The sequence below is a fragment of the Bufo bufo genome, chromosome 1 (genome assembly GCF_905171765.1).
Source record: "Bufo bufo chromosome 1, aBufBuf1.1, whole genome shotgun sequence".
NCBI classification, from domain to species: domain Eukaryota; kingdom Metazoa; phylum Chordata; class Amphibia; order Anura; family Bufonidae; genus Bufo; species Bufo bufo.
The window spans coordinates 765130702-765154266 of record NC_053389.1 but is presented as its reverse complement, the minus strand read 5'-3'; the positions used below and the strand labels follow the sequence as shown (position 1 = coordinate 765154266).

Here is a 23565-nt window from a genome sequence, read left to right as displayed (position 1 = left end):
TTACTGAGAAGGCCGAGGGCATTTCTACTAAGAAGCCTTACAACCCTGCAACTACTGCAAGGCGATTTTCTGCTAAAAGCCTGACTTAAAGGGGTTGGCCAGTTTACATTACTAGCGGCGCACTATAACTGCACACACGTGCAGCTAGTAATAAGCATGATTAAGCTATCGGCATGGACTTCTGATAGCTTGATATGAACCTGGCTGTGGCCGCTGGTGGAGAGTTCTGCCCATGAGTGGTCTCCATTCGCTCCATGCGCAGTCCAATTCCAGTGTAAGTGAATGGAGTGCGCTGATGGACAGAGCCCTCGATCAGCGGCCATGTTTCTAGCGCAGTATTGCCAGGCAGGTCAGGGGTCCGGCATGTAAACATAAATGATACATATTAAACTATCGGACATCAGCGTCAATAGATTAGTAATGTGCATTACTAGCTGTTACCAGCACGTGGGCAGCTAGTAATATAGACAGGCCTATAAGACACACAAATCAATCTGGATCATGGGAAATTCTTCTATTCTGCAGACATACAATTAATGCATCGTGTATCTAGAATCTTATTTAATATCATTTACCCTCGCTGATGTCATGAAGGCACGAGAAGGCCGCAGCACTCAAAGGAGCGCCACTACTTTCTCATCCAGCTGATCACCGGGGGTCCCAAGCGTCAGACCCCCACACTATCCAGGGGATAGGTCATCAGTAAAAGGCCTCATTCACACATACGTGGACTTTCACAGACCACGGTCCGTGAAAACCTGTCCTGTCGAGTGCACGGCGTTATTGGTTGCTATGACACCGGGCGATTCGTGCTGCTGTACAGTAATACACTTGTATGGATCATATGAGTGTATTACTGTACAGCGGCGGCGAAGGCACGAAACGCACGGCATCAAAGCAACCAATAACGCTGTGAGCTTGTGCACTCAGCAGGACGGTTTTCACGGTCCGTCAAAATCCACCTGTGTGTGAATGAGGCCTTAAAGTCTTGGAAAACTCTTTTAAGGTCCCAAACCTGCCAGTATCAATCAGTCCCTGCGAAGAATAGCAAACGAAGATCTAACTTACCGGGACATGAGACTGGGGCTTATCAGGCGCTGATGATGGAACACCTTATGCCACTGCATACCCTCTGCTCATGGGGAGAATATGGGGTGTACCAGCTTCATTGGCACATGTGCCCAATAATGCTGCTGCAGAGGAGTTGTGGACTCTCACAGTAGGTTTGGTTTTTATGTGTTATTCTGCGCGGGAAGAGACTGGTTTTGTGGGGGCAGATTTGGGACCCAAAACCTCAGCTGTCTAATGGCAAGAGCTGGCGATTTGTTGGTGCCAGGATCTGCCACAGAAATCAGCGTTGAATCCTAGATGTGTGACCTTAGCCTAAGAGTAACTCGCATGTAGTTTATATGAAAAACATTGAAATAAGACATAATGACTGTCTACTGAGCAAAACCTACAGAGACCATACCAAGAAAATGACTTCAGTGAATTACGCTGTAAAACCTGGCAGACTGCAGGATTATAGATAGGACTTTATTATTCGTCCCCCGCAATGGAGGCATGGCAGCTGTCACAAGGGTATTCCCATAACAGACAATGGGGACATATCGCTATAATATGCCGCCATTGTCTGATAGGTGCAGGTCCCACCATTACACTGAGAATGGAGCGAGGAAAGGTGGTGGAGAGCGCACTGCGCAGCGCGCTCCCATTCACTTGTATGTGGAGAGGACTTGGCGATGGCTAGACCCCAGGAAACCTGGGGTCCTTTAGCCACCACTTTGCCCACTCCATTCTCTGTGTAGGTGCTTGTCCCAGAGGTGGTACCCTCTCCTACCAGACAATAGTGGCATATCCTAGCGATATGCCCCCATTGTATCTGATGGGAATACTCCTTTAACTGTAGCCTTTGTTAGGAGATCACCCCATGTAGCCAATAATCCACCTATATTTAGCTAAGGGGGTATTCCAAGCTGATGACATATTACTATAGGGGGGAAATCCGAGCTCTCACAGTAGGTTTGGTTTTCATGTGTTATTCTGCGCGGGAAGAGATTGGTTTTGTGGGGGCAGATTTGGGACCCAAAACCTCAGCTGTCTAATGGCAAGAGCTGGCGATTTGGTGGTGCCAGGATCTGCACTGAATCCTAGATGTGTGAACTTAGCCTAAGAGTGATACTGAGAATGAAGGGGTTGAAATACTGAATCAGCACAACTGCGCTCCAGCCAACGAGCTGTATAAGGACTGGTGCTGCAATGCCATATCCTAGCAATATTCCATCACTTTACAAGATGGGAACTCCCCTTTAAGGCTCCATTCACACACCAGTGTGTGTTTTGCGGATCCACAAAACAAAGACACCGGCAATGTGCGTTCCGCATTTTGCGAACCGCACATCGCCGTCACTAAGAGAATATGCCTATACTTGTACGCTATTGCGGACAAGAATAGGACATGTTCTATTTTTTTCGGGATCAAGATTGCGGATGTGTGAATGGAGCCTAACACCCACATATAAGATGGGTGTGCGTTTGAGGCTCTGTACACACTATGTTCCCTTTCCAATGTCTGACAGATTCTGGCAGATACCCTGACCAGTGGATGCTGCTCTAGCCCAGCAGTCAAAGGCAATAAGAATTCTGGCGGAAGTCATTCCAACAATAAATTTATATTTAAATGTCCTTTACTACTTTGTGTCCAAAGACCTCAATCTACAGTGTCTGAATCCTGCCCCATAAACATCTATGGGAGATTCATCGGAGACTTATCACAACTGGTGTGAAAGGGAAAAAGGAGCCGCTGCCCACAGAGACCAGTCTGATTCCAGCTCTAATATTCAATGGTCCTTTATAAACTTAAAATCTCCACCAGTTGTGATAAACACCTTGCCCTCTAAAATGCTTAAAGGGAATCTGTCACCTGCTTTAACCATTTTTAAGCTGGCACCATCGCTATGTGGACTAAAGTACCTTTTTTCCAGCAGTCTTCTTTTTACTTGATTTCGTTTTGTAGTTTTGATATAAAAGCGCTTTTTCTGATATGCTAATTAGGGTCCAAGGAGCCCAGAGGGGCGTTTTTTTCCCTCTCCGGAGCCCAATGACGCCCCCCTGCAGTGCCCAGCCCGCCTTAATTTGAATTCCAAGAATGCCTCCTGATCATCAGATAACCTCCCACAGCCCGGCAAATGGTTCCGCCCCCTCCCCACGTCATAGTCTACCTTATAGAAATGCCCCGTCCTTCTTCCTGTCTGCGGCCCGAAAACTTGCGCAGGCGCAGTACCGCCTGCGGCCTGCGCGATCATCAACGTCCTGAGGGCAACAGCGCTCAGGTCACATCACTGGGCTCGGCGCATGCCCAGTGAGACTTTTGAGGCTGTTGCCCTCAGGAGGTTGATGATCGCACAGGCGCAGGCCGCAGGCGGTACTGCGCCTGCACGAGTTTTCTGGCCGCAGACAGGAAGAAGGACGGGGCATTTCTATAAGGTAGACTATGACGTGGGGAGGGGGCGGAACCATTTGCCAGGCTGTGGGAGGTTATCTGATGATCAGGAGGCATTCTTGGAATTCAAATTAAGGCGGGCTGGGCACTGCAGGGGGGGCGTCACTGGGCTCCGGAGAGGGAAAAAAACGCCCCTCTGGGCACCTTGGACCCTAATTAGCATATCAAAAAAAGCGCTTTTATATCAAAACTACAAAACGAAATCAAGTAAAATGAAGACTGCTGGAAAAAAGGTACTTTAGTCCACATAGCGATGGTGCCAGCTTAAAAATGGTTAAAGCAGGTGACAGATTCCCTTTAAAGAGGACCTTTCATCTGTTTTAATTATAGGAGCTAAATACCTGTACTTGCTGATGCTGCCACCGTTTTTTTTTTTTTTATATATACCGGCGTATAAGACGACTTTTGAGCCCTAGAAAATATTTTCTAGAGTGGGGGGTCGTCTTATACGCCGGGTATGGCGGGAGCTGCAGTGCCGGGACGCCCGAATTATCAACAGAGAGAGCACGGGCTATTGCCTTGTATCCCCAGCAGCTGAGAGCTGCGATGTAACCCACGGCATATGCCCCCCCTGCGCTGTACCTTGTATACCGCCCCCTGCTCTGTACCTTGTATGCCCCCCCCCCCCTGCTCTGTACCTTGTATGCTCCTTGTACCGCCATCCTCCCGGACGCTCGCATCTCGCTCCTACGCATGTGCGAGATCTCCGTGCGGCGTATCTAAGTGCGGCGCAGATGTGCATATGTGAATGTGAATATGAAGAATAACATAACAAAAACATGTTCAGGGTATAGGTGGCACATGTTTAGGGTCTGGGAGGCAGGGAGGGAGGACAAGGAAGGTGGTGGGATGCAGGGATGGTGGTGATACCATGGGATGGCAGTGGTACCTAGGGATGGTGGTGGGATGCAGGGATGGCATGCAAACAGCATGTCATACTTATTTGAATTAAAATTACCATATTGAAATCAGATCTAATGCTTTTTAAATTTTTCTTTGGTGTGTGTTGAAAAAGGGGTAGTCTTATACGGCGAGTATATCCCAAACTCTATATTTTCAGTGTAAAAGTTGGGGGTCATCTTATACGCCCAGTCGTCTTATACGCCGGCATATACGGTATATAAACATTGCCCCTACGCCCCCCTGAAGTTTTCCCACTCAGTATGTTAATACTGAGCATCGGAAACAGGGAGGAGGAGATGCCAGGGTTTCTCAATGGGCGTCTCCTCCTACCTTGCTGTGACGCTCTCCGATGTGACTGGATCGCGGCACAGCCAGGGCAAAGGAGACACCCATTGAGAAACCCTGGCTCCTGCTCCCTGTTCCCGATGCTCATTATTAACATACTGAGTGGGAAAACTTCAGGGGAGCGTAGGGGCAATGTTTAAAAATAAAAAAATAAAATGGGTGGCAGCATCAGCAGGGTTGTTGCAGGTATCGAAATATCGATACCCAATCGATACTTTTGTCCCGGTATCAATACGATACCAGGATTTGGACATTTATCAATACTAGGCTGCCCTACTGCGCAGCCTAGCATCAGAGAACATGAGCGGGCTGCTGTCAGTGCGCTCATGTTCCCTCAGCAGCACAGGGGAGAAGGAGTCACTCTCTCCCTTCCCCCTGTGCCGCCGCCAATAAGAAGAGAGAGAGGCGGAGGAGGGGCGGGCACACTGCGCCACCAATGATAGTAGAGGACCTTTCATGGGTCCAAACATTGTAAACTATCAGGATATGTAGAGCGGCACCCAGGGATCTCACTGAACTTATTATTCCTGGGTGCCGCTCCGTTCGCCCGCTGTGGCCCCCGGTATAGTCTCCAGATCTGTATGCTAACTGCTAGCATTGGAGCAATGGGGAGGAGACTGCCCTTCTTCTCCCTGGCTGTGACGCTCTGCGCTTTGATTGGACAGCGCTACAGCCAGGGAGAAGGAACGCCCATTGAGAAAAAGAGCAATCTCCTCCCCATTGCTCCAATGCTAGAAATTAGCATACAGAGCGGGAGAATATACCGGGTGCCAAAGCGGGCAAACGGAGTGGCACGGCACTCAGGAATAATAGTAAGTGCAGTGAGATCCCTGGGCGCCGCTCTACATATCCCGATTGATAGTTTACAATGTTTGGACCCATGAAAGGTCCTCTTTAACCTTTAATACAGGAGGCGGGTGCCGGCAGCAGAATCACATAGCCGGCACCCTGCCTCTGACAGGGAGCTGCAATCAGCGGCACCTGAGGGGTTAACTGCCGCTGATCTGCTGCCGGCACCCGCCTCCTGTATTAAAAGGTTAATTATCATTGGTGGTTGCCGCTTGAAGAAAATGACCCACAGGGACAACCGAGGTTATTTACTGTAACTGGAGACGGCAAAAGAAAGAAATATGAAGTTAAGGCTGTATTACACCAGCCGATCAGCCAGACAACTGTCGGGAGGGAAGCGTTCCCTACCGGCAATCGCCTGCTCGTCAGTGGAGTAGTATAGGGAGTAGCCATCGCTATGCTATCGTTCATCTCCATTGTGACTAGTTGTTTGCCAGTTCAGATCGTGATTACACGGCACAATCTACTGCCGGCAAGCGATTTTTAAACCTGCTGAAAGATTCCGATTGCCCGATGAATGAGCGTTTGCTCGACGGATAATCAACGGCAATATTACACTGCCAGAACATCGCTAACGAGCATTACTATGAACACTTGTCAGCAATGTTCTGCCTGATAATCGGTGGATGTAATCCAGCCTCAAGTCTCTGCAGACCCCTCTCCTCCCAGCACCCGTCTGCACAACCTCATCACTTCCCGCCCCTGCTGGGTGTAGCAGCCATGTGGGTGACACCTGATGGGTCTGCCGACCTCTGTAGCCCGATACAACTTCACACATCAGATCAAGGACAAGTCTTATGATTACACCAAATGATGAATCAGGATTTCCCACTAGCAAATCTGCAGGCAGCAGGTTATAGAGCAGGAGGAGCTGAGCAGTCTGACATACAGTTCTATGCAAAAGATCCAGTAAAACATGTAATTCATGTACATCCCTGCTCTTTCTAGGAGTCCAGAGGGTGTGATGGCCTTCCTTGTATGAACGTCACCGACTAATAAGACCGCCCACTGGACTCCTAAGACAAAAACAGATATCCATGACTAAAATACTGAATCTTACCCCACAATTCAATGTGCTCAGCTCCTGCTGCTCCATAATTTGCAGTTTTCAGAAAGGACTGTACAACACGACAGGTTCCCTTTGAGATTTTCCACCAAATATCACCACACGCGTAACATGGCAGAGAGCAGTTTTCCCATAAATCTGGTCCCTAGATCAGAGGGGTGCAGGCGCGCTCACATGTTTATGGCCTATCAACATACTGCAAATGTATAAAAGACTCCAGCGCTCCAGGGAATTCTGATGCAATGTGTGATTTCCTGAGGGACCTTCATCAAACAAATGCTGCTCGGAGAAGAGACGTAAGAATCAGCGCCTGGAAAGTCTGGAGTCACACATGGAAATGCATCAGAATTCCTTCAGTTTAGGGCCATTCACACAACTGTATATGTGTCCGCATCCGTTCTGCAATGTTGTGGAACCATTCATGTCAATGAGGGTGCAAAAGACGCAAACAGCACACAGTGTTCCGTTGCCCCACAAAAAAGATAGAACTTTTTCTCTTCTTGTCGCAATTGCGGACAAGAATAGGCATGTCTATCATAGGGCCGGCCGTTCCGCAAAATGCAAAACAAACACCGACGGTATCCGTGTTTTGCAGACCGCAAAAACGGATACGGTCGTCTGAATGAGCCCTTATATTGTCTTTACATGGTGGGAACCCTAATCCTAGCACCAACGCTTACAGAGCAAGACATCTCTGCAACTGCCCTGTAAAGAGACCCTGTCACTATGGCAGACCTCTTACTGTTCATCCATTACAACCACAGCCCCCCACAGTGTCAAACGTGATCCCCCAAGAGACTCCAGAGGACTAGGTAGGGATTTCTCTTCAGAACCAGCTTGACACTATGGACGCAGTATCACGGACTTAGGCCCCTTTCACACGAGCGAGTTTTCCCGCGCGGGTGCAATGCATGAAGGCAACGCATAGCACCCGCACTAAATCAAGACCCAGTCATTTCAATAGGTCTGTGTACATGAGCGTTGTTTTTCACGCATCAGTTCTGCGTTTTGTGAGAATCACAGCATGTTCTATATTCTGCGTTTTTCATGCAGCCCTGGCCCCATAGAAGTGAATAGGGCTTCAGTGAAAAACGCATGGCATCCGGATGTAGTCTGGTGACGCAGTGCGTTTTTCACTAGTGATGATTGGTAAACGCGCGTGAAAAACTCAAAGCTGATTGCACCCGTGCGGAAAAACTGAACGCAATTACAGACAAAATTTGACTGAACATGCTCGTAAAAAGGTCTAGGTTTCAATGAACGCACCCTTACACAATCCGTATCGTTCGTGTGAAAGAGGCCTTAGAATAAGGGCTCATGCACACGACCGTTGTTTTTTGCGGTTTTTTTTCTCTGATATAAGTCCTCTTCCGTTATTCCACAAAACGTATCCATATGGTTTCCGTATGCGATCCGTTTTTTGCGGATTGGAAACGGAAACAGTAACTTATTAAATCACCAAACACATGAGAAAGATGGGCTGGGCATAGCATTTCTACAGTATGGATCCTCAAAATACGCATGACAAAAGGATGTGTTCCGTGTGCGTTCCGCATTTTTTGCGGACCCATTGACTTGAATGGGGCCTCGGGACCGCGATTTGCGGACAATAGGACATGCACACGGAGTACCTTCCGTTGTTTTTGTGGACCCATTGAAGTGGTTCCGCATACGGTCCGCAAAAATAAAAATAAAAAATGGAACGGAAGAGGAAAGAAAATACGTTCGTGTGCATGAGCCCTGACTGTTAGTCGGGAATCACATGTGCACTTTTTAATCAAGTTATTTGAGCCAAAGACAACAGTGGATACAGAGGAAAGTAGATGTAGGAGTCTTGCCTTTTTTTTTTTTTTTTTTTTTTTTTTTTTTATCTACTCAAGGCTTTGACAAAGTTTGTATCAAAAACTCCAGGTGTAATTGCAGCCTTAAAGGGGTTGCCTCACCTCAAACACTGGTGGTGTAGCACTACCAATGTCAGATAGGCCCCCCCAAATCAACTCTTTTGGGAAGTCAGCTCCGACACTACATAGCTCCATCCATTGTGCGCTGGACAGAGATGTAGTTCCGGCACCACTGCAGAATAGCTGATGGGTGGGGGTGCGGAGTGTCGGACACCTGCCAATCAGGTCATGATGATTAATCCCTAGGAGAGGCCATAATGTAAAAGTGCTAGAAAACCCCTTTAAGGCTGTGCAGTTGGAAGCAGCCGAGCTAAACTGCACTACATAAGACACACTGATCACCTACCTTTAGAGTCTTCGGTTTTCTCTCCACTCTGATCCGATGCCATTTTCTCTACCTGGCCCTGATCTGGTTTCGAGATTTGTGGTCGCCCCAGATCTAATGGTGACCCATCATCCTCATCGGACAGTGCTGAGAAAGACGTGAAAAGAGGATAGGGAGGGGGTGAGACAGGAAACAGACAATGCAGTTACCACCAGCAGTAAGGTATAGTCAGGTAGCAAGACAATGAGATCGGCTCGGCACGGATCAATATTGGAGATGGGGCGGAGGGGGTTAGTGATTGGCTTCCCACAATTCTTGTCGCATATGAAAAATACAAAGTAATATGTGAATGGTAAGAGACGCGTGGGTGCATAGTTCATGGCCCCCACTCGTGTAAGACGGACATGGAAGCAGCATGCCATCTATGGCACTCAAGCTGAATGGATGCGGAAGTGTCTATTTATCCGTTTACGTCACTGGTATAAGTCACAAACTGATTATAGGGCGCTCTGCCCCGCAGCACCACCACGATTATCTATCCAACATGCGTCCCCTCCGGTCCCAGGACTGATGCTCACAATTACAGGCTACTTAAACTTTGATGCTGGTCTCTTAGCTCTCTAGATGCTGCGGTCAATAGCGACTAGGGAAGAGCGAATCGACTTCAGATGAAACATCCAAAGTCGATTGGCATATCTAATACTGCTCCGTACAGTATTAGAATGCATTGGCTCCGATAAGCCGAAGTTATTGCTTCGCATAATAACTTCAATTAATTAGTACTGTAAAAAACAATTTCCCGAAATCGGGTTAGGTGCCAAGTGGTACCTGCCAAGTGATAACTTCTGCTCATCGGAGCCCATACATTCTAATACTGTACGGAGCTCCTGAAAAAAAAAAAAAAAAAAAAAAAAAAACTGACTTTATCTTTGATCGGAACTTCTTCTGGGCTGCAACTGCCCCATGTAAAAAGGGCCCTAAAATTTAAAGGCCCTACTACGTCACATTTTTTGAGAACGGGCCTTCATGGGAACGCTTGTTTCCCGTTACTGGCCCGTATATACAACCGCCTGATCAGCTGACATTCTAAGAAACAGACACACAAAAAAAAAAAACGGCGATCAATGCGCTCGTCAATCGTGCTGGTCCTGCATAATTCCATTTCCTGAAAGTCCCCCCCAAACACATTAGCAGGTTCGGCTGACAGTCTAATAATGTGTTTGGGGCGCTCCCAACTCTCCGCAGACAAATTGGGCAAAGTGAGCATTGTGCCTAATACCTTTGTTCTCGCAGGAGATCGGGGCTTTCTCCTCTCCTCCACTGAACATGTATGTGTATGGGAGAGTTGGAGGAGGCGATCGGTAACCTTCCTGTAAGCTGTACACTCAGCTGTCCGACCAGTTGTCACCCAGATCTTATCACTGGGATAACGTTGTCTCCGGGTGTCGCCACCACACAGGACATTCCTGTACTGCCCAGCTTCCTTACGTATGGTGCAATCTACACCACAAACCTATCTGGACCCGCTCTCCCCCTCCCCCCCAGCAAAATAAAACTAAAAAGAGGCACCCAATCTTACCGGAGGCTCCCAGTATGGGGCTGTGGGGGTTTTACGGGTCACCTGAGCCTTGTGTACACAAGAAGGGAGAACTTTCTAATCCAAACCAATATATCAAAAGTAAAACAAAGGACTGGCTGTCTGCTGCCGGCGGTTGAAGACTGAGGAGGCTTTTGTTGACTCCCCGGCACTGTGTCAAGATCTGTTTGCAGTCAGTGAATGGGAACATTTTCTATCCAGAGTTCTCCTGTTCCTCACAGCCTCAGGTTTAGCACAACTGTATCTAGTGAGAAAAGCAGCAGGGACCCCGGGGTGACACAGCACGGTATAGGGCAGGGATCGGCAACCTGTGGCATGAAGCATGTTGGGAGTAGTAGTTTCACCACATCTGGTATAGGGGCAGGAGATGTGTGAGTGACCCGTGGGCACGGCGCCCAGAGGGTTGTCTATACTGGATGCTACTGCAACAAACTGTCAGCTCTCAGACGTTTTAAGGCACTGACTAGGTATACAAGAATGTGTCATTCACTGACAGCAAACACATTTTGAACACTGTGATATATCTTAATATAGACTATTACAAAAATTCCTAATCTTATTATATGATTATTAAAGCGACACTCCACTTCTCCATAAAGTTAACATAACACGGGGAATGTACAGTTAAAGGGAAGCGATCGCGTTGACCATGGTGTCTGAGCTGCAGGTGGCGCTGAGCAGACAGATATGTACGGCAGTATTATGGGAAATGACTCAGTATAAGGCCTCATGCACACGACCGCATCAGTTACGCATCCGCATTTTTTGCGGACTCATACTTCAAAGGGTCCGTGGTCTGCATTTGGCGGCCAATCGCAGGACATGTTCTATCCTTCTGCAGAACAAACATGCGGATGCAGAAAGTACATGGGTCGTCTGTGTGATCTACGTATCCGTACGTCCGTTCCGCAGAAAGGCATATTATGTCCACAAAATGCAGACCCTGAGCCATTGAAATCAATGGAGCTGGAAAGAAAATGGGAAGGGTACACGGACTGCATCCGTATTTCGCGAATATTCAATTTAAGGACTGCAAAACGGATACGGTCAAGTGCATGGGGCCTAACTTGTATTTTATTCATTTACAGTATATTCGGGCCAATTCTGGGCTGTGAAGTCCAGGAGGCGGTCCTATCAGTGATTGACACCTTTCCCTCTGAGGAGGCGGTCCTATCAGTGATTGACAGCCTTCACTCTACGAGGAGGCGGTCCTATCAGTGATTGACAGCCTTCCCTCTATGAGGAGGCGGTCCAGTCAGTGATGACAGCTTTCCCTCTGAGGAGGCGGTCCTATCAGTGATTGTATACACAGTCAGAGGGAACTGTCAATCACTGATAGGACTGCAAAGCTCAGAATGAACAGGGATATAAATTAATGAAATAATTTAATACAAGTTTTACTGAATCTTTTCCCAAAAACCTATAGATCAGTCTGCTCAGCTCCTCCTGCTCTATAACCTGCTGCCAGCAGATTATTATTATTATTATTAAAGATCAGACACAGTCTTCAACGTTACTTTTAAAGTACCCAGTGGTCTTTGGTGACTATCAGTCTCTCCAATTATCCAGACAGAGGGGAACAGGATTCTCTCTATAAACATACAGACTATGCAGCACTGCGTGATGTGCTCGAGCAGAAACCATCCATACACCACGGCATGGAACCTGTGTAACATGAGGTCAGGTATATTATAGAGCCACTATGTATATAACATGTGATATGAGGTCAGGTACGGTATGTAGTTACTATGTAGACTTGTAGAGGATATGTGAGGTATGATATGTGATATATGAGGTCAGGTATATGTATATGACATGTGATATATGAGGAGGTCAGGTCTGATATGTAGTTACTATGTAGATGATGTGATATATGGAGGAGGTCAGGTATGATATGTAGATGATATGTGATATATGAGGAGGTCAGGTATGATATGTATATAACATGTGATATATGAGGCCAGGTATGATATGTAGCTACTATGTAGATGATGTGATATATGAAGAGGTCAGGTCTGATATGTATATAGCATGTGATATATGAGGAGGTCAGGTATGATATGTATATAACATGTGATATATGAGGCCAGGTCTGATATGTAGCTACTATGTAGATGATGTGATATATGGAGGAGGTCACGTATAACGCGTACATATAACGTAGGTGAGGACACACGTGTAACACACACCCACCTCCCCCCGGTCCCCCTCCCGCAGTCTCACCGTCAGACCCCTCATCCCCAGCGGCCTCCTCTGCTTGTCCCCACAGCACAGGCCCCGCTTCCTCCCGCTGCCACGGACGGCCGCCTCTTCCCGCCGCACTCTGCTCTTCCTGCTCTTGGCCCCTCCTTTCCGGCGGTGTCCCCAGCTTCCCTGACCCTCCGGCGCGCAGGGCTGCGCTCTCTGCTGACTGACCCGGCCCGGCCTCCTTTGTCCGCTCGCAGGGCGCAGACATCATGGGTTACTGAAAAGGAGGGGTTTGGGTGGTGCGGGTACGAGGGCAGGCGCTCTCAATGGAGTGCCGAGCGGCGGCGAGAATCGGGGAGTAGCCAATCAGAGGGAAGGGCGCGGATACAGTACAAGCAGAAGCACACAGCAAGACAGGCGGGATCAATAGAGCACAGAGCAATCGTACACACATCAAAGGTCTGCGGCTGTTTGAAAACTACAACTCCCAGCATGGCGGGGGTTGTAGTTTCCAGGTCACTATACAGACTTGGCTGTGAGCCTGACTGGCCGTCTCTCCTGGTGAGTCTGGTCACTGGCATCAATAGTAGTCTTCCCTAGGGTCGGATTACCTGGCATTCTGCCAATCTATAGGCAGCAATAGCCTCTGGTGGGCACTGTCTACCTCCAACTAATAGGAGGTTTTCCTAATCTTTACATAAGTTACTATTTCAAGATCTCAGATGGCTGTCAGTGAATGGAAACTTTTTTTTATTTTCCAAAACTGTCACAAGGTCAATTGGAACCTTTTACCTTTAGGGAGGAGTTGAAGTTGCAACCGTAATTTTACCGCAATTTACAGACAACTTTATATTACCATATAACATGGCAAAGCCTGAAATCCAGTCCTTACCCTGTCCGACAGAGACCTCTGCTAAAGTGGAAAGGCCTTTTACTGATATACCAGGCAAGAAACCAAACATTCCTGATAATTGCCTGATGGCAGAGGGCGGCATTTCCATGCAGCAGTCACCTCATACGTGCAATCAATACAGTGATCGCTGGTCCCCATAGGAAATAACTAGTGATGAGCGAAGCGAGCTTCGGATGTTACATCTGAAGCCGCTTCGTTCATAACTTCGGAAAACCACTTTAAAACTCGAAACAGAACTCAGGCTTCTGTTCCGAGGTAACAGTTTTAAAGTGGTTTTCCACTTTAAGAAAGTTATTCGCCAAAGTCACGCGCGACTTCGTGAATAATTGACTTCGGCTCATCAGAGCCCATACCTTCTAATACTGTACAGAGATGGATCTCCGTATAGTATTAATACAAAGTTAGGAATGAAGCGACGTCGGATGTAGATCTGAAGCTCGCTTCGCTCATCTCTAGAAATGATGATTCCTGGTCACACAGTACAATCCAGTGCACCGGAAGGAAGATTTTTGGTGTCAGCAGACAGACAGCAACGCCTGATGAATGAGGGCTTCATCTTTCAACTTGCTATCAGTGTCAGATAGGGGCAGGTCCCTCCGCCTCATAAATTAGGCAACAGAAACAAAAAACTAAACAAAACACCTCTTTGTAAATGACCCCCCAATCCACCATGCACTAATCCAGCCTGATGAGCTATCCACTTGAGGAGCACGTGTTAGGTTTCCCATTCACTGAAAGCATGCCAAGATCTTGAAAAAGGCCAAGCAATTCAAAACCAAAGTATATTACAAAGCTATGCAGTATCACGGCTCTGTACAACAGGTATAGGGCGCTGTAATACCGTTGTGTGCGACACTAAATATCAGTGGAATTGACAGAGGCACAAGGCCCATATTTATCAGTGCTGGCTACCAAAATCATTTTTTTTGTTGATTTTTATTAACATTTTTCTTTTTTTTTCCCCTACAGGGTTAAGTTTTAGTTTGTCTGTAGAGTATATTGCTTTCAGTTTCACACTGAACCCGTCAGGTTGCTGCTCTGATTGCTCGATGTATAGCCCCTGAACTCCTGACAGCTCCTAAACGCTCATCATAGCTAAATTCTTATCAAACTGATAGCAGTGCTCTTCTGTGCAGGATACTGAAGCGCCCGCCACAGGGCAAGACTTTAGGAGAAGTCAGGGCCAGGCGTCATCACATTTACACTGGCTGGTCCCATCAAAGTGCAGAGGGTGCGGCAGTTGCAGAGAGGGAAGAGCCTCAAGGTATAATAGCAACGCCCCCGTTGCTCCTAGAGTCTCATTTGCATACAGAGCGGGAAAGCTCCTGCTGCAACCTTTTGCCTCAGATCAAGATACAAGGAGGAGGAGGAGGAGGAGGAGGAGGAGGAGGAGGACACAGCTGCTGGAACTCAGAGAAGATTTGGATGCAAGTGAAGAAGGCCAAAATCTATCAGACAGATAGCAGAACCTTTACCAGTGGTCATATTGCTCAGCAACACCAAAAGGTCTGGAAGACAGCAAAAAGAAAGGGGCACTGATCCAAAGATTTAGGACGAATGCCATAAGGAGTCAGGAAGGAAATACATAACATGAAGAGTTGAGAATATTATATATATACCAGTAATATTGTCAATATCCAGTATCAGGGTCAAAACTTAAGTGCTGAGGAAGAACTATAATGAACTTCAAAGCTAAGGGGGAACCATTCAAGAAATATATGTTTGCTGAAGATATTTTAAAGAAAGTCAAGACTGTTCAAGTAATGATTTCACTTTTAGGCTACTTTCACACTAGCGTTCGGGGCTCCGATTGTGAGCTCCGTTTGAAGAGGCTCACAAGCGTCCCCGAACGCATCCGTCCAGCTACCAATGCATGCTGAGTGGACGCGGATCCGCTCAGAATGCATCAGTCTGGCAGCGTTCAGCCTCCGCTCAGCAAGCTGCTTGCAGCGTTCGGGTGTCCGCCTGGCCGTGCAGAGGCAAACGGATCCGTCCAGACTTATAATGTAAGTCAATGGGGACGGATCCGTTTGAAGTTGACACTATATGGCTCAATTTTCAAACGGATCCGTCCCCCATTGACTTTCAATGTAAAGTCTGGACGGATCCGTCTGAACAACTTTCACACTTAGAATTTTTTCTAAACTATAATGCAGACGGATCCGTTCTGAACGGATCCAAACGTCTACATTATAGGAGCGGATCTGTCTGTGCAGACATCAGACGGATCCTCTCTGAACACTAGTCTGAAAGTAGCCATAACAGCAGTAGCTTCTTCTGCGGGCGTTGAAAGAATATTCTCTTCCTTTGGACTCGTTCATTCGAAATTGAGAAATCGTTTGGGTCCCGATAAAGCAGGAAAGCTTGTTTTTCCAGATTATGAACAAAGAAGAAGATGAAGATGATGAGTGAGCTACAGAGGACATTAAGCTTTTCTTGTGTAGGCTGGGCTGACAGTTTAAGTTTCTTAAAATATATATTTTTTTCTTTAGCCAAATTAGTTAACAAACATGGATGTTTAAGCAAATAACATGCTGCAATGTTATTGTTTCAGTTGAATAAATCCTATTTAAATTGTTATTATTACAGTAATGATTATTTTTCTCCTTTCTAAGTACAACAGAAAAATTGTCCAAATATAAATCTTTATGTAAAAAACTATGATTTAAATCAAGCCTTACTGACTAGTGATTTAAATCGTGATTTAAATCAAATCCACCCTGCTTCATACTATGTCCAGCTTTGGATACATCTGCGTCCATTTGCAATAGAAGCCACGACGCTCTGCTGGATTTGTTGCACAATGGATACCAATGGCCAACAGACTTCCTAATAGGATCCACCATTTTGACAGGAAAAAATATATATATATAAAAAGCGCGCAGGGCTATTTCTTCCATCAAATTTAACGGGAAAGAATGGAAATTGTACACAGAGATCTCCCATATGGGTAAAAGTCTGTTCAGAGCTACGCTCATCGAACGTAGGAAGAAAATCTCCGTACGTGAAGCATCTGAGGGAGCATGCCACAAAGCTGGAGGCTTACAGAGGTACGCTAGAGCAATGCAATAAAGTGGAAGCTCTAGAACGCCTCCAGTTAAAGTGCATGAGGCCTTTTGGACCCCTTTGTCCGACCATCTTTTAACAACTTCAAGATGACAAGTCTTCTGTCTGCTGAAAATGTCATCTGTCACGTTCGAAAATTTCAGCCATGGTTGGCCAATACTACATGTGTGCAGGGGAGCGGACGCTCGTACGAACGATCCAACAGACTACTGATCAGCCCCATTCTGCCCGAATAAAACCTTACGCGTACGACCAGCTTTAGCATGAGAAGATCAAGCCAACGGCACAGACAACAAAGTAGTAGAACTACAGAAAACCTCTACCATATTCCAGGTCCCGGTTCTTCGAGAAAAGGTTCAAGCAACCAATAGCTTTATCCCACTAAGGGAAGTCTTACAATCTAGTAACTTGCATTTTGGGACGTGTGTGTTCATTGGATTTCCAGTCAAAAAACTGCCATAAAAGTATGAAGGAAAGAACAAATATAGGGAAAATCTTCTAGTCCGCAGTCTGGGAACCCCGAGGATGCCAAACTTCTCCACCAAAAATTTCCTTAATTATTACATATAAATTGCTCTGCCCGGCCATAGAGAGAACAGCTCAGTGCAGAACAGAAAGTGAAGAGAACTGTTGTTCGGACAATTCTTAAAAGGATATAAAGACTCCTGGCAAGAAGACCTGACAGACCGCCTACTAAGACAACTCCACATTTTAGGAACAAGCTCGACAGAATTTCAGTGGGATTGCACGACGATCTAGGGGCAACCTAATGTCAGGTTAAAAAAAAAAAAGGATCTAACACATTGGATTTTAAAATGGAGTAATTTACCTCTCCCTCTCCCTATTTAAAAATACACACATGCTCGACCAAGTGTGTATGCTTACGAGGTAGTCAAGACAAATACCTCCAACTGAGCGTCATTTGTATGACCACTTGTGATCTTTGTAAGGAACACATGGCCGTTGTACACCACTGAAACAATAAAAAGAACCCTTTGCACCAGGTCTACAACCATGAATGATGCATAGGGGAGCATCATGGCAATCAGAGCAAGTTTGTATATACAAAACATCTACAAGTTTGTGTTTGGCTCTGGTTGAAGGCCACAAGTAGTCCATCATCCACACACTAGAATACCTTCTGAAAAAAAAGCTATGAAATAACACAAGCAACTGCTATAAAGATCCAGACGAACACAAAGTTCTGCCGATGTCCTCCAAAGAACCAACTGGCCACCCTACAGCCAAGGCCTCAACTGAGATGTTGGGTATCACCTGGATCAGTCGAGCCACAAATGCCTTCAACTATTAAGACTGAACTTCAAAGGAGTTTACTAGGAGAAGGGAAAAACTGAAGGCAGAATAAATGGTGGAACACTGAAAAGGGCAATTTTTGTTCTTGAGGCTTCGGTGCAAGTTTCTGCTGCTGAAGAATGAATAACCCATTTTGACTTGAAATATAAGTACAATTTATAGAACACTTGCAGAAGGATCCGGCTTCGCACGGGTATATTTCATCTATTTCATTTAATGTTTGTGTGTGTCGTTAAAAGATAGACAGTATCCCCCATAACAGTGACCTCTACAGCACCCCTCCCCTTTAACAGAGAACTTCACAGTCCCCCACCCCTTAACACTGACCCCCCCCCCCCCACAGTGCCCCGCAACTTTAAAATGAGACCTTCACAGCAGCCCACCCCTTTAACAGTGAGTTTCACAGCACCCCACTCCCTTGACAGTGACCACTTCAGGACCCCGCTGCCTTAAGTGACCTCACAGTACCTTGCTGCCTTAACAGTGACCTCCGAGTACACAGCAGTTGCCCCTTTAATAGTGGCCCCTGCCCCCTTAACAGTGACCTTCACAGCGGCCTGCCCCTTTAATGCTAGGGCTACACGACGACATGTGTTGCGCAATATTTTGTCCCAACAATTTTTAGAATTATAGGCTATGGTGTCGCACTGTGACATGCTGCGACTGCGACACGACAGTTGCAAAAAATCCATCCAGCGTTGCAGCATGTCACATGTCGCAGTGCAACACCATAGACTATCGTTATAAAAAATGTCGCTTGACACATGCAGCAGTGTAGTTGTGCCCTATGTGTCGTGTGACTTATTGTCGTCGTGCAGCCCTAGCCTAAAGCTGACCTACAGCAGTGAAGAAAAATGGTTGGGTTGTTATGGAAACCTGGAGTAAAACTGTGTGTATGTGGAGACTAAGGGCCTGCGAGCTTCTATTGGCTGATAAGGGACATGTGACCGTGTGTATGGCAGTTGGGATATGAAGAGAAAGACTTGCAGACTTGTATTGGCTAATGCAGGTCATTTTTTGGGAATATCTCAGGAACGGTACGTCCTAGAGAGCCGAGACCCCCACAAGATTTCTTTCCAGGTAGCAAGGTATGTGCATACCAAGTTTCGTTGAAATCGATGGTTGCGTTTTTTAAGTGATCGCAGAACATACACACATTCCACCAACCTCTGCCGACCATATAACCAAGTGAAAACGGAAAACGCAAAACTGAAGTCGACAAGTTTATTATTTTTTATTATATTTGTTCAGTTTTCTTAATGTTGTAGCTATTTACTTTTTAAAAGGCTAGGTCCTCATGTCTTACATTTTGCTGCCAATTAGCCACAGCCTTGCAAAATCAATTTTTTCAGCTTCTATAAGGGAACGCAATAGTATGGCTTTCTATGGCGTATCGGGGCATCCTATCCCTATCACATTCGTGACCCACTGACTTGACAAAATGGCTTTAATTTTTAACCTGTACAGCAATTTATATTTCCGTGCACCAGGGACAGAGCAGGAGGACGGCCATGTGATGATGCAACCAGCGACGTAACGACCGGTGACATTATCACTGCACATGAAGATTAAGGGTAGAAGGAAGAGACGCACAGCCACAGAGAAGGTCGTTAGCATAGAAAGGTATAAGAAAACAAAAGCCAGGATACACACTTGGGTCTGATTTCAGGCTGGTGATGATGCAATATGATGTCATCAGTGATGTCATAAAAGCAGGTACAAAGGCTTCTTACCGTCTGTATCGGTGTCCTGTTGCCAAGGTGGAAAGGGTGGCAGTGGACGACCGGGTGAGCGGGCTAGCAGTCGAGCAAGAACATGGATGGGAGACACTGTGAGCTCCCAGTTGGTGATACCAAAGTCTCGCAGGTGGGCACGGGCGTGACTGGAGAGGCCAGCACGAGTGTCAAAACCAGCACCACAGAACTCGCACCGCATCAGGCTGAAGGTACTGGGGTCGAAGTTCGCCACTGCAGAGGGGGAGATGAGATCACCTGGCGTCTCAATGTTGCTCACCCGGCCTCCTCTGCAACTAAACCCTGCTCACCTTATTTTAACTGTGCTAACCAATGAGGCAACCAGACTCCTGTACAAAGCTGGGGTCACTTCTCTCTGTGCTCCTGTTACCTTATCATGCCTCTCTGTCCTCCTTAGTTTACATTTACCATAGCATAGTCCCTTCCCTTCCTACCTAGTATAGCCCCATACACCATCCTCCTCAGCCCATAATCAGTCCACCTAGCATAGCGCCATTCTCATCCTCTGCTCAGACTCACTCCATCTAGCCTAGCCCTTTCCCATCTTGATCAGCTCAGATTCATTCCACTTAGCATAGTCTCCATCCTCCTCCGCTCAGACTCGCAGTACCTAGCATAGCCCTATCCCATCCTAAGCTCTCACTGTACCTAGCATAGCCCTATCCCATCCGCTGTCACTGTACCTAGCATAGCCCTATCCCATCCTAAGCTCTCACTGTACCTAGCATAGCCCTATCCCATCCTAAGCTCTCACTGTACCTAGCATAGCCCTATCCAATCCTAAGCTCTCACTGTACCTAGCATAGCCCTATCCCATCCTAAGCTCTCACTGTACCTAGCATAGCCCTATCCAATCCTAAGCTCTCACTGTACCTAGCATAGCCCTATCCCATCCTAAGCTGTCACTGTACCTAGCATAGCCCTATCCAATCCTAAGCTCTCACTGTACCTAGCATAGCCCTATCCCATCCTAAGCTCTCACCATACCTAGCATAGCCCTATCCCATCCTAAGCTCTCACTGTACCTAGCATAGCCCTATCCCATCCTAAGCTCTCACTGTTCCAAGCATGGCCCCACTCCCATCTTCCTTACTGCAGACTCACTCCACCTAGCATAGCCCCATCCTCCCCAACTGTATCTAGCATAGGCCCACTATTATCCTTCTCAACTTAGGCTCACTCCACCTAGAATAGCCCCACTCCCATCCTCCTCACCTCGGGCTCGCTCCACTCCACCTAGCATAGACCCCCATCCTGCTCAACTCAGACTCACTGTACATCGCATAGCCCCCCCCCCCCCCCCCTCCCCAATTATCCTCAGTTAAGAATCAATACACCTAGCATAGCATCCATCCTTCTGAGCTATTAAAACCTATTAAAAGGTCAAAATGCTCCTTTGGGGTCACCTGGACTAGTTTCTCCACCATTTAATATCCCTGCACACAAAGCCTCTGTACATTCTGACTACAACTAGCCAAGTCCTACAAGCTGATGACTACTTAATTTGGTATTCAGTGCATTACAGACCAAAAAAAAGATTACATTTTCTTTAATATCTATAATATATTTCTATTATAGCTATTTCGGAAAGACATTTTCACCATATTCCAATAAATATAAAAAAGACAAACTATACTATAAACACTGTCAAATGTTCAAACATAAAATACTGCCTGGGCATCAGATATGCCCTATTCATAGTAAAGAGTGATTGTGCTACTTAAAGGGGATTTTTAGACTGATGACCTGTCCTCAGAGTAGGCCTTCAATATCCGATTGACGTGGGTCTGACACCCGCTGATCAGTAGCTCCAGTGCCGGAGCGGATGGAGATGGTTACTACCGCACTGAAGTGACCAGGAACTGCGCTGCAGGAACCAACTTCATCTACTGCACAATAGACGAAGCTGTGTATTTCTGGCTCAGGAGATACTCGGAAACAGCTGATTGGCGGGGTATTGACGGTCTATCCTCAGGACAGGTCATTAATCTTAAAATTCAGGAAATGCTCATTTAAAGGGGAACTCTACTTCCTACAACAATCCACAGTTTAAATCAATTCATTTTCTAAGAAAAGAAGTTGTTTTCTTTGATAACTGCCCCTGCCAAAATCAACATGCTAATTATCTCTACAGACACTTTATTCATGTATGCTCCAGATAGCTTGCCAGCATGCACGCATCGCTTACCTTTCTTGCGTTTCTTCTGAAAGGAGTAGTTCTGTTCAATAGCCTTGACTTCTTCTGCTGATATGAAATGCCGTACGTTATAGCTAACTCCAACTCGGTTCAAGTGGCCCCTGACATGATTGGCGAGACCTATCCCATTGTGGAAGCGATCTGGACAATATGGACATTCTCTTTCCTCACTCCTAAGCCCAAGGGCTTCAAGCTGGCTTGCATATTTGGGATCCGTTAACAGGGCATCTAAAGGTACATCCTCTTCTGCTTCTCCCCAGTCATCTCTGGCTAGATGGCGTTCATAGCGTGTCAGCAGCCCTTTGTTGCCTGCTGAAAGTTTTTTTCCCAAAGGCTGATGTCCCTTTGGTCTCCGCTTCTTGGGTCCAATATTCTTTAGAAAGACAACAGCAACCTGCTCTCTTAACTGTTGCCTCTGGTCCTCCTCACATTTCCCACCTGATCGGAGGGTCTCTTGAAACCTTTTCTTTAACTTTACGGCAGCCTCTGGGAGTTGGAGAGCCTTTGTGGACTTACCAATTTCTCCCTCAGTATTTAGCTTTTCATGTATAGAATTTTCAGAGTCTTCTTTAGTCATATTGTTTCTTGTTATCTTACTGGGCCCCTTCTCCACAGGTTTGTGTATATCTGATCTCCACCCCTTGTCTATTGTAGCGTCTGCATCTTTACCCTTCCACATTGCTTCATTTGCCATTTCAGAGGTTTCACCTCCTTCTAGCGTTTCAGAAGATGATCTGAAAGATGCTGGATTTCCCCGAGTTTCTCCAGCGACCTTTCTCACATGGGTCTTTGCATGTTGAACAAATACTTTGGAAGAATTTGTACCAAAGAGGCATTTGGGGCACTGCAAACGGGCATCACGTCCTTCATCTGCTAGATTCTCCAATTTGCCAATTTCTTCTATTATTTTCTGTCTGGACTCCTGATGAAGTTGGCGGTGAGATTCCAGACTCTCCTCATCTACAAATCCCTTTCCACATTCGCCACAGGTGTGAGACTCTTCACCTGCCTGCAACCCCTCTCCTTCTTCTTGAGAGTGCTGGAACATATGCTCCAAAAGATGGGCTTTTTTCTTGAAATAAATGTTGCACTCGATGCATGTGTAAACCGAACCGTCTTCCTCCTCCTCCTCTTCTACTTCTACATGTGCATCCTCTTCTGAGTAGTTTCCTCCTTGCCAGGCCTCATGAGCTCTTCCTAGGTGCAGGGCTCTTCTGAAGGCTGGCATGTTAATGGGTGGTGGGTCTGTTCTTATCATCAATAACTGTGACTGTCCTTCTTCCTCATCCAAACCTGAAGACCACTCATACCTTCTGCTCTGCAAGTACTGATCTTCTGAAGTCATTCCATCAGATTCCCTTTCACCTTCTTCATGAGCATCTGAAGCTGAATACCCCCAAGGGGCAGTATGGGTGCCAGGCTGGTGTAAGGTCCGATGGTCAGGTGCTGGAAGATTATATTTAGATGAATGGTGGTCTTGATCTGGGCTGTAAGATATTAGGCAGGCAAGAGAAGTTTAATAAAGACTGAGTGTATCTAAGGAGGCCTTCATGCTAACTTTCCCAACTATAAGTTATTTTTCCAGAAGCAAGATACAAACTCCATTTGCTTTAACCTTTCATTAAAAATTGGGACATCTATCGTAA

At 46.5% G+C, this 23565-nt stretch overlaps 1 protein-coding gene across 6 annotated transcripts in view; it reads right to left on the bottom strand.

Moving 5' to 3' along the window:
* WIZ (WIZ zinc finger) overlaps positions 1 to 23565 on the bottom strand; it is a 62984-nt gene that overhangs the window by 16426 nt on the left and 22993 nt on the right. For 5 of the 6 annotated variants that reach the window (XM_040414717.1, XM_040414722.1, XM_040414720.1 and 2 more), the window contains exons 4-6: positions 21911 to 23406; positions 19702 to 19935; positions 8913 to 9038 (exon numbers count right to left, since the gene is read on the bottom strand). In XM_040414717.1, the coding sequence (XP_040270651.1) occupies positions 8913 to 9038; positions 19702 to 19935; positions 21911 to 23406 (1856 nt within the window). The remainder of the gene's footprint in view (positions 1 to 8912; positions 9039 to 19701; positions 19936 to 21910; positions 23407 to 23565) is intronic. The other variant, XM_040414719.1, reaches the window with a different exon arrangement.